This window comes from Ahaetulla prasina, chromosome 4 (assembly GCF_028640845.1).
Source record: "Ahaetulla prasina isolate Xishuangbanna chromosome 4, ASM2864084v1, whole genome shotgun sequence".
NCBI lineage: Eukaryota > Metazoa > Chordata > Lepidosauria > Squamata > Colubridae > Ahaetulla > Ahaetulla prasina.
The window spans coordinates 139,606,151-139,619,124 of NC_080542.1; the positions used below are offsets into that span (position 1 = coordinate 139,606,151).

Genomic DNA, 12,974 nt, shown 5'->3' on the forward strand with positions numbered 1-12,974 from the left:
CCATACAAATTCATGTGTATCTCAGTCTTTCCCAAGCTTTGCTTTGGAACAGCCAACACATATTCTTTGGGAACATGGACCTAGTTAGCAGGATTGGGAGGTCGGCTGAAAAAACAATTGCCTTGCAAAGAGACGTCTTCCTCTTAGAGATCAAGTGGCGATGTCTTGACTCCTTTCAGGCAATGATTAAAGGCCCACCCCTAGATTAATCTAATCATATTCAGCCTCCTCCCCCACTGATTCAAACTATTTTCATTTGGAGAAAGGAGGGATAGAGACAAGGCCCGTTGGACGGAGCAACCTTCCTGCCAGAAAATCTTCTGAAGCTCACAATGAATTTCAGAGACCATGCATTAGATTAGGGGTCTCCAACCTTGCCAACTTTAAGACTTGTGGACTTCAACTACCAGAATTTGCTTTGCTGGCTGAGGAATTCTGGGAGTTGAAGTCCACAAGTCTTAAAGTTGCCAAGGTTGGAGACCCCTGCATTAGATTACACCTACTTTTACAGTCATGTCATAGTTAAGAAAGAGTAACCACAACAACCTAGAAGGTAAAATAATGCTTTATTTCATGGATCAACAAACACTATTGTGCCACACCAGGCTTCTTCTTTACAAAATTTTATAAACAGAGCAAGGGGTCACCTCCTCTGGAGCAAGATCAGCTCAGGCATCCTGGCCTATAAGGTTAGCGAAACCTGGACCCGTACCATTCACATGGTCTATTTGGCATTTGGCTGAAGGAATGGATTATTCTGCAGTAGCTTTCTATATGACTTTTGATGCAGAGTAGACTATGAAAGGGAGGGGGGGAATAATCAAAGAGATTCCTGATTCCCCCCCTCCCTTTGCCTTGGGGTTTGGTTTACTGGTATATCTCCCACGAGGATCTAATTGCCACCAATAGCTAACAATCTCAACCTAAAATAAAGCAGAGAGAGAAAAAAACAGAGAAAAAATATCTGGGTGAAGTAGATCACCAATTCTCCTGCTGTCTTGGATGTGTGTCCTCTCAACAATACATGTAGAAGATGCAGAAACCTGCACTGACATTCAAGCTGTCAAAAACAGTAAAAAAAAAAAAAGGAGCCACAGAGTTAATTTAGTCTGAATGAACACCTCTAAGGGGCCTTAGTAAGGAAACGAAGCTTCTCACATGCACGTAGAACACAAGACGTTAAGAGTAAGAATAATAATCCAAGATGCCGGAGCAGAAGGGAACTTGACAAATCTTCAACTTTACATTCCTTTTTATACACAACAAAATGAAGTATACAATATTCATATTAGTTGTACATTGGGTCAGAATAATTTACAGGGAGGGACAGTAGCGAAGCAAAAGAAAAGAGAAGGAGAAGAAGGAAGAGAGGAATTCAAGGAATAAAAAATATGGATTGGGGTAGTTTTTGAACAGTTTTAATCTTGTCTCCTCTGAACTCTAAGAAAGAAATGACCGTGTTCAAAAATTCCAGGGGAAAAAAATCAAAGGGGAAAAAAAAAAGAAGGCAAACCTGCAATGCCCCAACCCAGATTTTTATCATTACATTAACACAACGTACAGATAAGGCAGTGTGTTAGGACTAATTAAAAGCTGTGTAATATTTTGAAGGTAACAGTATAAATGACAAAAGCTGTAGCTATTGATAAAAGCAAGAGAAGCAATTCAAGAGAAGCAATTCCCGTTTCCAGGGAAGCTGGAATCACTTGCTGATACAAGACACTCCAAGCACGATTAAGACATGATCTTTTGAGACTAACTTCTCACATTTCCTGCCAATCTGCCGCAATAGGGACTAGCAACTTGGGGATATTGTAGGATGACAACCAGTCCTGCAGCTAACCTTGTCCCTCTAAAAAAAGGACTTTTTAAAGAAAGCATAAGACAAAATATTGGTTAATATTGGACAATTCAAATCCATAAAGCTAAATTGCTGTTGGGAGCATTAAAGAAACAAACGGGAAGAATTCCACAATATCTAAAAAAAATATATTTAGATATTTAGATAGCTGGAACGCCTGTGGCTCTCTAAGCTTTAAAGAGGTTTTCTTAAAGCCAGAGCACATTGCAGCAACAAAGTTTTAGTAGAGCAAGGCTGAAGTGAAAGGGGGTGACAGCTAAAAACTATATATATAGAGAAATGCCTGTACAGTGTGAGGTTAGCCAAGCTACAGCGGTGCATTATACAAAGAAAACGCCTGTATAACTGAGCAGTTCTGCAGCAATGCCTAAGTTCTTGGAAATGCAGAAGACGACAGGTAAACAACACACAATTCAGTACCCTCGAAAAATAATTGTGCTATAATCTTTATTCCATTGATGGTTCATTTTATAGGAAACAATGAGATGCTAAATAAGGGACCCCTAACACAGACAGAAGGTGGGTTTTATACTTATTTCTGGGACTTGCATTTGAGCAATGCAAAGGGTTGCTTTGTGGGCGAATTTGCCTTGCGAGTTCAGTTTCCCAGTTGAGACTCTTTAACCAGAAATCACACCGCGGCCATTTTGTTCATAGGGATCGGTTCTCAACAGCAGCGCCTGCTGAGTTCCTCATGCTTAAATATTTTTTTTTCTGTGTGAGAAGGCAGGAGCTCCGATACCAGCACCAGGACTGCTATTCCGTTTTCGCTTTTCTTTAAATACATGCTCACATAACACTCCTTTCGTCAGGGAAGGGAAATCGGGAGGATTTAGTTGCATATCTTTTTTTTTTTTTTTGAGAAGTCGCCTTGTGCTTCTTAGCACAAACCCAGAAAGTTAATCTTCATCCTCGTCTTCTTTCGTGGAAACCACTGGGGCTTTGTCCGGAATTTTGAAACATTCCACAAAGAAATTGACAATGGACTTGTACAAGTGCTGCTCCAGGGTTGGGCTGTTGAAGTAGTGACCTTCGTCGGGGTAGATCTGCCAAGGAAAAAGTCATGGTTGAGATGGATCTCACATCTGAGTATGTGTGTGTGTGTCTTCAAAGCCAGAGAGGCCCCCAAGAAACAAAATGGCTGCACATGCCCCTTGTCTACATGCCACATACGCACAGTGGTGGGATTCAAGTAATTTAACAACCGGTTCTCTGCCCTAATGATTTCTTCCAACAACCAGTTCGCCAAACTGCTCAGAAAGTTAACAACCGGTTCTCCCGAAGTGGTGCGAATTGGCTGAATCCCACCACTGCACACGCGTAATGAAAAGGGGTGGGATTTCAATCACACAATGGAGGTCCCTCAACTTGATTTTTTTTGGGTGGTTTTCATCTGAATGTCCCTGATCAAAGCTTGAGGATCATCAATTATTCACAACTATGAATTGGGATGGGATATGTAGAACAAGGCAAGTGTTGTGTCTGCGCCCCCCGAGCCGGGCCTCCTGCCAGAAAGTGACTTGGAAAGTGAGGGGGAAGGGCCATCAGGACTTACCTTGGGAGCACTGGCCTCCCTGGCTCAGCTCCAGGAGCCAGAGGCAGGCCAGGTGGAGGAGATAACGAGACCTCTGTCCCCTGACTCTTCCCCCCCCCCCAGGCCACCCCTCCAGACCCAGTCAGGCTTGGCCTAGGTTTCGTAGGCAGGAGAGGCGGGAGCAACAGAAGCAGGGGTGGGGCAGGCCTAGGAAGTGCTGAGTCATGGAGCCACACCCCACAGGATATAAAGGCAGCAAGAGCTGCTGTGCCTCTTCGTAGCAGCTGATTAACTAAGAGCTGAAGTACTGTTTGTTCCTGGGTGACTCATCGGCGTCGAGGGAGATAACAGAGGCACTTGGCAGATGCTCACTAGTTTGCTGCCAGAGCTGAAAGTGCCGGCTAATTAAGCCATCGCTTGGATGGACGTGAGGGGGGGACAGAACAGCAAGTTTATATAGAAGTAGTCCTCGACTTACAACCACTTGTTTAGTGACTATTTGAGGTTGCAGTGGCACTGAAAAATTAGGACTGTTTTTCACACAGCTGTTGCAGCATCTTTGTGGTCACATGATCAAAAATTCTGATGATTGGGACCTGGCTCATATTTATGATGATCATGTGATCACCTTTTGTGACCTTCTGACAAGCAAGTCAATGGGGAGACCAGATTCACTTAACAATCGTGTTACTAACTTAAAAATTGCAGTGGTTCACTTAACAACTGTGGCAAGAAAAGGTTGTAAAATGGGCCAAAAGTTACTTAATAACTCCCTTGCTTAGAAATGGACATTTTGAGCTCAGTTGTGATTATAAGTTGAGGACTACCTGTATTTCGAATACAATTTTGAGGACTTAAATCGAAACTAACAAAATGATCTAAGTTTGCTGTCAAGTTCAAAAATCTAAGTTATGTTCTGTTGTTCAGGCTGCAAATAGAAGGGAAGGAGATTTTCTTTTGTAAAACAAACCCATAATTTTCCTTTTTTAACTTAAACATAGTCTTTTTAAAATCATCTTGCTTTTGCTTACTTTTTCTATTTTTTTTTTGGCAAGCAAGTATTTTATATACTTTGTATTCTGAAATATGTTAAAAATGAGCAATTTGTAACATATTTCTTATTAATAAGTTCTTTGGAATGTGTTATTTAAATAAATTCTCCTTTCCTTCCCTAAATTTTTTATGTTTTCTTCTAATAAAAGCATATGATGAAATTCCCAAGATAACAGTGCTTAGTACTGTAGTTTGGGCAAATTCTCTAAAATAATTAGAGAAAACCAAGATCCATGGGAGAAGAGGTGAAAAACACCAAGATGGCATAGTAGCAAGTTTCATTTTGACCTACCCAGCTGCACAGAGGCTGTATTCAGTTCTTAAGATATAGATATATATATTAATTTAATTTGTATTGTGCCTTTCTTACTAGGGCAGTTGGTCTAGTGGTGAGTATTACTACTAACCACTAGACCAAACTAGTTTTAAAATCCTGTGAACTATAAAGAACATACATGCATACATAAACACACACACACACACACACACACACACAGAGGGAGAGGCAGAGACGGAGAGGGAGGGAGAGACTACACTTGTTTTACAAAAAAGTGATTATGTGACAGCACGGTACCTGCAAACTGTAATTAGCTTTTGTCCTAATTAGATGAGTAATGAACTCTGCAGTGTGCTGGAAGTGAATTTTCTCTGTAAAATAGATTAAGGTAATTAAGTTCCAGGAAGTAAATAATTGAATTACTAAAAAACCCTGCAAAACAAAATATTTATTGTGAGTAAATAAAGCTTTTACTTTGCTTTATTTGAGCGGGGAGTGTCTATAGGCTTGGTTCATGCAATCTTACCATCAGCTGTTGAATGGATGATCAAAAAGTTTTGGTCTTTCACGGATGTTACTCGATGAGAGAGTTTAGTAATCTGAGAAGAGTGGGAAAAATATTTTTCAGTATTATAGACACTTTAAAAATCACCACAATCAACATAGCACTTATAACAGAGTATTATTGTGTATTTTCTTTTGTGTACTACCCCCTTTTTTCTGATCTGTATACCACCTTTGTGGTACTTATAGAAAGCAGGATCTATTTTATGAAACTATTAAATTGTTATTTCCACAGACACAAAAAATATTAGCTGGTGACACAGTTCTATCGAGGAATTATTGAGTCTGTCATTTGTGCCTCTATAACTGTCTGGTTTGGCGCAGCAACCAAACAGGACAGGTGCAAACTTCAACGGATAATTAGGACTGCAGGAAAAAAAACACAATTGCAACCAGCCTGCCTTCCATTGAGGACCTGTATACTGCAAGGACCAGAAAGAGGGCTGAGAAAATATCTACAGACCCCTCACATCCTGGACGTACTGCTTCAGCTTCTCTTCTCTGGATGGTGTTATAGGGCATTGCATGCCAAAACAATTAGACACAGATATAGTTTTACACCCCAACCCCCATGCCATCCCTCCGCTAAACACTTAATTCCCACAGCACTGTCTAATCTCTAAAGATATTCACCCAAGTAGTACAGTATAGCTGTATTATTGTTATTATCATCCTTATCTTCTTTGCTACCTCCTTTTATTGGTATCATTATTATGATTATTATTACTCTATTACTTTGCATGTGCACTGAGAGCTTCTGCACTGGAAACAAATTCCTTGTGTGTCTAATCACACTTTGTCAACTGTACTATATACTATACTGTACTCTGCTATGTTATATTCTATTCTATTCTGTTCTGCTCTATTCTATTCTACTCTATTATCTTTCTATTCTATTTCCCCTTTTGATGCTTTTAATATCATCTTTTTAATGACAATATTTATTCTTGTCTTTAAATTAATAAATTATATCAAGAAAAATAAAGATTTTTTAAAAAAAGAAATAACATTTCCAAATGTTTGGAAACCCTTCCTTAATATTATGCTTTCATATTATTATTATTTTTGTTGTTGTTGTTGTCATGATTTCAATACATTGTTATTTTGCACTTTAAGATATTATAACTTAAACAAACTAGAAGGCAGTTTAAAGAGAGCTGGTTAATCATCGCAATAAACTAATCTACTATAGGTTTTGTCATTTGTTTCTTGATGTATATTTTATTTCCTCAAATAATCAAATACAAGATCCTATTTTGATCTGAAGAAAAGCTTATAAAATAAATAAATGAAGAACGCATTCTACCTACTGCCATCCCCATTGTCTGCTTGTAAATAGCATTGTGCTTAATAAATTAATATTTATTAAATTACTAAGTAAATATATCACAGTTAACCTGATTTACCTCATATATCTTATTATTGTCGAACCCTTGTAATCCCAAGTATCTTTCTGAAAAAGCTGAAGCTGAGGGAAGAAAAGAAAAGATACGAAATTTAAATTCAAACTACTGATACTAAATTTGGATGGCATTTTCTATTGTTGGATCTTTGCCTCACAGGTTGAAAATTATACATATCTGGACAAATTATAATGCTAAAAATACTCCATAGGCTGGATATTTAAGCAATTTTCATCAATGGGGCAGTTTTCTGGAATACGACATATGACTAGGGAGGTCTCATCCCAGAGAGATGGTCTTGGCATTGTTGGCCTCAATTTTTTTTCAAGGTTTTCCATTTTTTCTTTAATTATTTTTATTTGCTACATCATTCTCAATAGCTTGCAGCCATTCCTGGTGGATGGAGCAAGAGACTTGGACTCCCAGAATAGTTTTGGAAGTGAATAAAGAATTCTGGGTGTTGAAGTACAACACATCCAGGAGGTGACCGACCGAGAGAAGGTTTTGAACAAAAGAATAAAATTAAACAACAATTAGGAAAGTCATTGTACTGGTTTAGCGTTAGCTCCTTCCTTCCTTCCTTCCTTCCTTCCTTCCTTCCTTCCTTCCTTCCTTCCTTCCTTCCTTCCCTTTCTTCCCTTCCTTCCTTCCCTTTCTTCTTTTCCTTCCTTCCTTCCTCCAATAAACTTCCTTCCTTCCTTTGCCCGGTCCTTCCTTCCCTCTCTCCCTCCCTCCTTCCTTCCTCTGCCCAGTCCTTCCTTCCTTCCTTCCTTCCTTCCTTCCTTCCTTCCTTCCTTCCTTCCTTCCGTTGCCCAGTCCTTATTTTCTGCTCTGCCCTTCCTTCCTTCCTTCCTTCCTTCCTTCCTTCCTTCCTTCCTTCCTTCCTTCCTTCCTTCCTTCCTTCCTCTGCCCAGTCCTTGTTTCCTGCCCTGCCCTGCCCTGCCCTGCCCTGCCCTGCCCTTCCTTCCTTCCTTCCTTCCTTCCTTCCTTCCTTCCTTCCTTCCTTCCTTCCTTCCTTCCTTCCTTCCTTCCTTCCTTCCTTCCTTCAAGGCAAGACATTCTCCCCCAAGCCCAACAAAAAGGAGAGGCTTCTCCCCAGCAGAGCTGGAAAACATGACCACTAATTCAGTATCAAAGCAGACTGCTCATGAAAAACAAAACCAAACCATGAACATTTGAGCCACATTTGTCTTCCTAACACAGGATATTATCTTTCTGAAATGTAATAGTTTTGCTTCAAATGTCTTTATCTTGTATTCGGTTCACCCAGCACTGCAAGCTGTTCAAAGCTGGCCAGATTTCTAAGGCAGGCAGATAAATCCTTATGGCTGCCTTCTAAAGTTCCAGTCAATTTCCTTATTTAGCCTCCGCATCCCATTCTTTTTCTCAGCCAGAAGCCTCCACCTTGACATTTCACAGGCCTGGCCTGCATATTTTAATATTAATGTTTGCAGCCTTAAGGAGTTCAGTTTTGCTTTAGGCAACAGAATGCTAAGATTCAATGCCAGGCAATGAAAAAAAAACCCTGCTTTTATTCCTATCAGCCCAACGAGATCCCTGTTTACCATACAATCTGAAGTCTGACAACGGGGAAAGAGCTGCGCCACACAAAAAGGTTGGCTCTTTATTTTCTTCTCCAGAAAAGTGGAGGTAGGAGCTCAAGTAGCCGCCATAATCCTGAGAGGCAAAGAGAAGACGAAAGCAGATGAAAGGGGGGGTACGTGCAGAGGGAAAAGAATAATCAAGCAACCCTGAATTTCTTTATTTTTTATTTATTTATTTTATTTGTCACAACAGTATATATAAGCATAAGCATGAAATAACTATACGATATATAAGCATAAATATAATCATAAGTATGTTATAACTATATGAAATTGTATACAATCAAAGGGAACATTAGGAGAGGTAGGCACGTTGGTGCTCTTATGCACGCCCCTTACAGACCTCTTAGGAATGGGGTGAGGTCGACAGTAGATAGTCTTTGGTTAAAGCTTTGGGGATTTTGGGAAGAGACCACAGAGTCAGGTAGTGCATTCCAGGCATTAACAACTCTGTTACTGAAGTCATATTTTCTGCAATCAAGATTGAAGTGGTTCACATTAAGCTTAAATCTATTGTGTACTCGTGTATTGTGATTGAAGCTGAAGTAGTCTTTGACAGGAAGGACGTAGTAACAGATGATTCTATGAGTTAAACTCAGGTCATGTCGAAGGCATGGAACTCCGGTTTGCCCCTTTTCAAATGCTTAAGAAGTGGCAATGTCTTTAGTTAAATCATGTGCCGCAACCTTGGAGTACCAAAATCTCAAGAAGGCAGTACAGATAATGCTTGACATACGACTGCAATGAAGCCTGCCCACTACGTATGTCATATGTCGGGACAGTTGGGATTTGAGTCGGTCACGCAACTGACCTGATTTTATGACCTTTTTTTTTGCAACAAATTAAATGAACGAGACAGTCGTAAAATGAATGCTACAGCCGTTAAGTGAACTGATTGTTCACTGTGGCTCAGTTTCAATAAGAATTGGAATTAACTTCTGGTTTTCGGCAAAACATTGTCATGTGACCCTGTGAATGGCCACAAATGTGGCCACAATGCTGAGCTTCCGATGATGTGTGACCAAGGGAGCAGGAGTGGACCTGACCATCTGAACTGGCCGTAACTCTGTTTTTCCAAGTAGCAGTCGGTTGCAACTCAAGGATCTTCTTTACAGACTTCACTTCCATGTTCTCATCGTCTTCTTTTTCATTTTGGGGAGTGCTGTTTCTACTCTATCCAAGGGGCACCATAACTGGGCAGTTTGCTTGTCCCTAAGGCCTGAGCCCTATAATTTGGGGAGACTCACCTGCAGGATTAGTGCTATAAGGGCTTTCACTCAATGCAGTGGGGCAAAGACTGTATCCTGCCTGCAGCCCATTGGTATTCCTATTGAAGACCTTACAGCCATTTGTGTCCTTCCCCCCTTCCCGTTTTGTCAGTTTTTGTGCCTGTGTATGTGGATTTTTGTGGGCAACATTTGAGGGCCATAACATTTTTCAGAAGTGGCTTGCCATTCCAGTTGAATTTGTGCCTAAGGTGGGATTAGAATTCATAGCCCCTCCACCTTCATAGCTCCCCCCGTCAGAGATGGTATTCAGCCGGTTTGCACCGGTTCTCATGAACTGGTGCAAACCATCGTTGGTGGAAAGTTGGCTATGGTCACCGAAGTTGGCTATGGTCGCCGAAGTTGGCTATGGTCGCCGAAGTTGGCTATGGTCGCCGAAGCGGTAGCAATGGCCGGCTGACCATGCCTCCGAACCGGTCCCCCCTCGCACACTCCATCTCGCATGTTCATTGCCGCCATGTTCTTGCAAGTCCAATGGGATGTGCTTGCGCAAAGAACATGGCGGTAACGGCAGCAGTTTTTTCTGTGACCTCTGGTATTCTTCAGCGTCCTGCAGCCAGCTGCCACCTCTTTAAGAGGTGCCACCTCTTTAAGACCTGCTTTACAGCTGCGGCGGCTGACTGGGGACTGCCGAAAACTCTGGTCAGCTTGCCTTTTGGACTCTGGACCAGGTGCCATGGAAGGTAAGCAGCCTGAACAAAGAGGCGGTGGTGGGGAAGGAAGTGGGGCTATGGCTGGGGCCACTAAAGGAGGGAAAATGGGGGTGACTGGTAAAGGGAGGGCGGGGGTAGATAGGTGGAAATTCCCCCAAATTCCTACCTTTTCCTGTGGGTGTGGCTAGGTGGGGGCGGGTCATGTGATTGAAGGGGTATGTTCTGAGTGACATCAAGTTGGTCACACCCACTCAGTCACATGCCCCCCACCTAGCCATGCCCCACCAAACTGGTAGTGAAAATTTTTGAAACCCACCACTGACCCCAACCTTCTAACCAACAACATCACGACTCTTAGAATAACTCTCAGATGCAAGTCATACGGGCCTCTGGTGGCTCAGACTGGTAAGACAGTCTGTTATTAAAAGCAGCTGCTTGCAATTACTGCAGGTTCAAGTCCCACCAGGCCCAAGGTTGACTCAGCCTTCCATCCTTTATAAGGTAGGTAAAATGAGGACCCAGATTGTTGGGGGCAATAAATTGACTTTGTATATAATATACAAATGGATGAAGACTATTGCTTGACACAGTGTAAGCCGCCCTGAGTCTTCGGAGAAGGGCGGGATATAAATGCAAATTAACCCCCCCCCCCAAAAAAAAACAACAACCTTAAGCATAGCCCAGCAAACTGCAGATCAAAATCCTGGAGGAATAGCAGTGTTTTAAGGACACTCACCTTCCCAAACACAGCAACTCGAGTCTTATCGATAAATGCCTTTTCCAGCATTATCCTGGAAAAAACAAAAACAAAGAAGATATGATTATGTTCACACTAACTCCTGTTAACTATATCAAGGTCCGGCTTTGTCTTGATACATAGAAGTACAAATTGCAAAAGGGAGAAATTACACTTGTAAATTTGAACACTTTCGTTGCCTTTTGATTCAGTGCTCAGATTGCCTTTCTCCATAATTTACAAATGATTTAGCATTTTGAAATAAATCATTGCAAGAATGCTGAGTATGCAACTATTGACTGAATTCAATTTCAGTGAGTTAAGGTCATTCACCGAACAGCGTCTGTTTGATCTTTTTCTTGAGCAGTGCCCAGTTTTCTTTTAATGTCATGCAAGAGTTTAGTCCCTTGAAATCCACTTCCACGCCCATCAAACTTCATCACGATGGCACCGTGGGAGCTGACCATGACACTTTCCCAGTTCACTTCAAACTTTTCTGTTACGCTCTGGGTGCCAGGAGTCCCATCCCTGAAACAGAAAAAGAACAAGAACAACTTAGTGGGAGGCTGAGAGTATCGACAGGAGGACCAGGAAAAACACCAGGGAAGGAAAAAAAGAAGGGGGGGGGGAGAATATGCTACTGGCGACAAACAGGGTCTGCAGGCAAAGTTCCTGATGTATATGAAAAGCATGAGAAAATCCTCTGCCTGTTTCAGAATCAGTTTGGTCTATTGCAGGGATGTCAAACTGAAGGCCCGCGGGCTGAATTCGGCCCGCAGGATGCTTAGATCTGACCCGCGGGCCCACCCTGGAAACAGTGAAGGACCGGCCCATGGTAGCTCTGCCAGGGAAAACAGAACCCAGGCAGGCCATGAGCTCCATTTTCACTGGCAGGAGGCCATCATGGCCGAAAACAGAGCCCGGGTGGGCCACACACGGCCTCCCCGAGCTGTTTTCGCTAGCGGAGGGCTGCAAGAGGCCATCACAGCCAAAAACGGAGCTTCGATGAGTGACATCGAGCTGGCCATACCCACCATGCCCCCTGAGGTCAAACACAACCCTGATGTGGCCTCAGTAAAATTGAATTTGACACCCCTGGTCCAGAGGTTAAGACACCAGGCTAGAAACTGGGAGACTGTGAGTTCCAGTCCCACCCTTAGCAGCTGAGTTATCTTGGGCCAGCCAGGAGACTGTGAGTTCTAGTCCTATCTTAGCCATGAAAGTCAGCTAGGGGGCTTTGGGCTAGTTACCAAAGATGGTGATATACTACTAGGTGGTGAGTTCTAGTCCTGCCTTAGTGATGAAAGCGGGCTGGGTGACTTTGGCCAATCACCAGGAGACTGTGAGTTCTTGTTCTGCCTTAGGCATGAAAGCCGGCTGGGTAACTCCAGCCCAACTCACCTTATAGGATTGTTGTAGGGAAAATAAAGCAAGAAAGTATATTAGGTATATTTGCTGCCTTGAGTTATTTATAAAAATTATAAAGATGAAATATGTATGGATGGATATAGATGGAATATAAGCTTTCTAACAAATAGAAAGCAAGTAAAGTAGGGAAAAATCACATCAAACATCCGTTCAATTAGCACAAGAACCCCCCAGAGCTCTGTGCTCTCTCCATTCTTCTTCTCTCTATATACCAAAGACTGTATCTCGAAGGATCCCTCTGTTAAGGTATTGAGGTTTTCAGATGGTACAACAATCACTGGTCTCATTCGAGACTATGATGAATCTACATATACACAAGAGGTAGATCAACTGATCCCGTGGTACAACCAGAACAATCTGGAACTGAACACACACTCAAAACTGTAGAGATGATAACAGATTTTAGAAGACGTTCTCCTATTCTGGTACATCTTACGATCTTAGGCAACACAGTAGAGGCCTTCAAGTTTCTAGGTTCTATTGCCTCCAAGGACTTGAAATGAATACCTAACATTAGAACCATCATTAAAAGGGCACAACAAAGAATGTTCTTCCTGCGTCAACGCTGAAAGCTC

The 12,974-nt window shown here is 42.0% G+C and overlaps 1 protein-coding gene across 1 annotated transcript in view; it reads right to left on the minus strand.

The window, feature by feature from the left end:
• Positions 1 to 778: 778 nt before the first annotated feature.
• Positions 779 to 12,974, minus strand: part of DPP6 (dipeptidyl peptidase like 6) — a 487,048-nt gene continuing 474,852 nt past the window's right edge. The window contains exons 20-26 of the mRNA XM_058181717.1: positions 11,305 to 11,499; positions 10,972 to 11,026; positions 8,258 to 8,369; positions 6,696 to 6,757; positions 5,252 to 5,324; positions 5,023 to 5,096; positions 779 to 2,907 (exon numbers count right to left, since the gene is read on the minus strand). Coding sequence (XP_058037700.1) covers positions 2,761 to 2,907; positions 5,023 to 5,096; positions 5,252 to 5,324; positions 6,696 to 6,757; positions 8,258 to 8,369; positions 10,972 to 11,026; positions 11,305 to 11,499 — 718 coding nt within the window. The 3' untranslated portion in view covers positions 779 to 2,760. The remainder of the gene's footprint in view (positions 2,908 to 5,022; positions 5,097 to 5,251; positions 5,325 to 6,695; positions 6,758 to 8,257; positions 8,370 to 10,971; positions 11,027 to 11,304; positions 11,500 to 12,974) is intronic.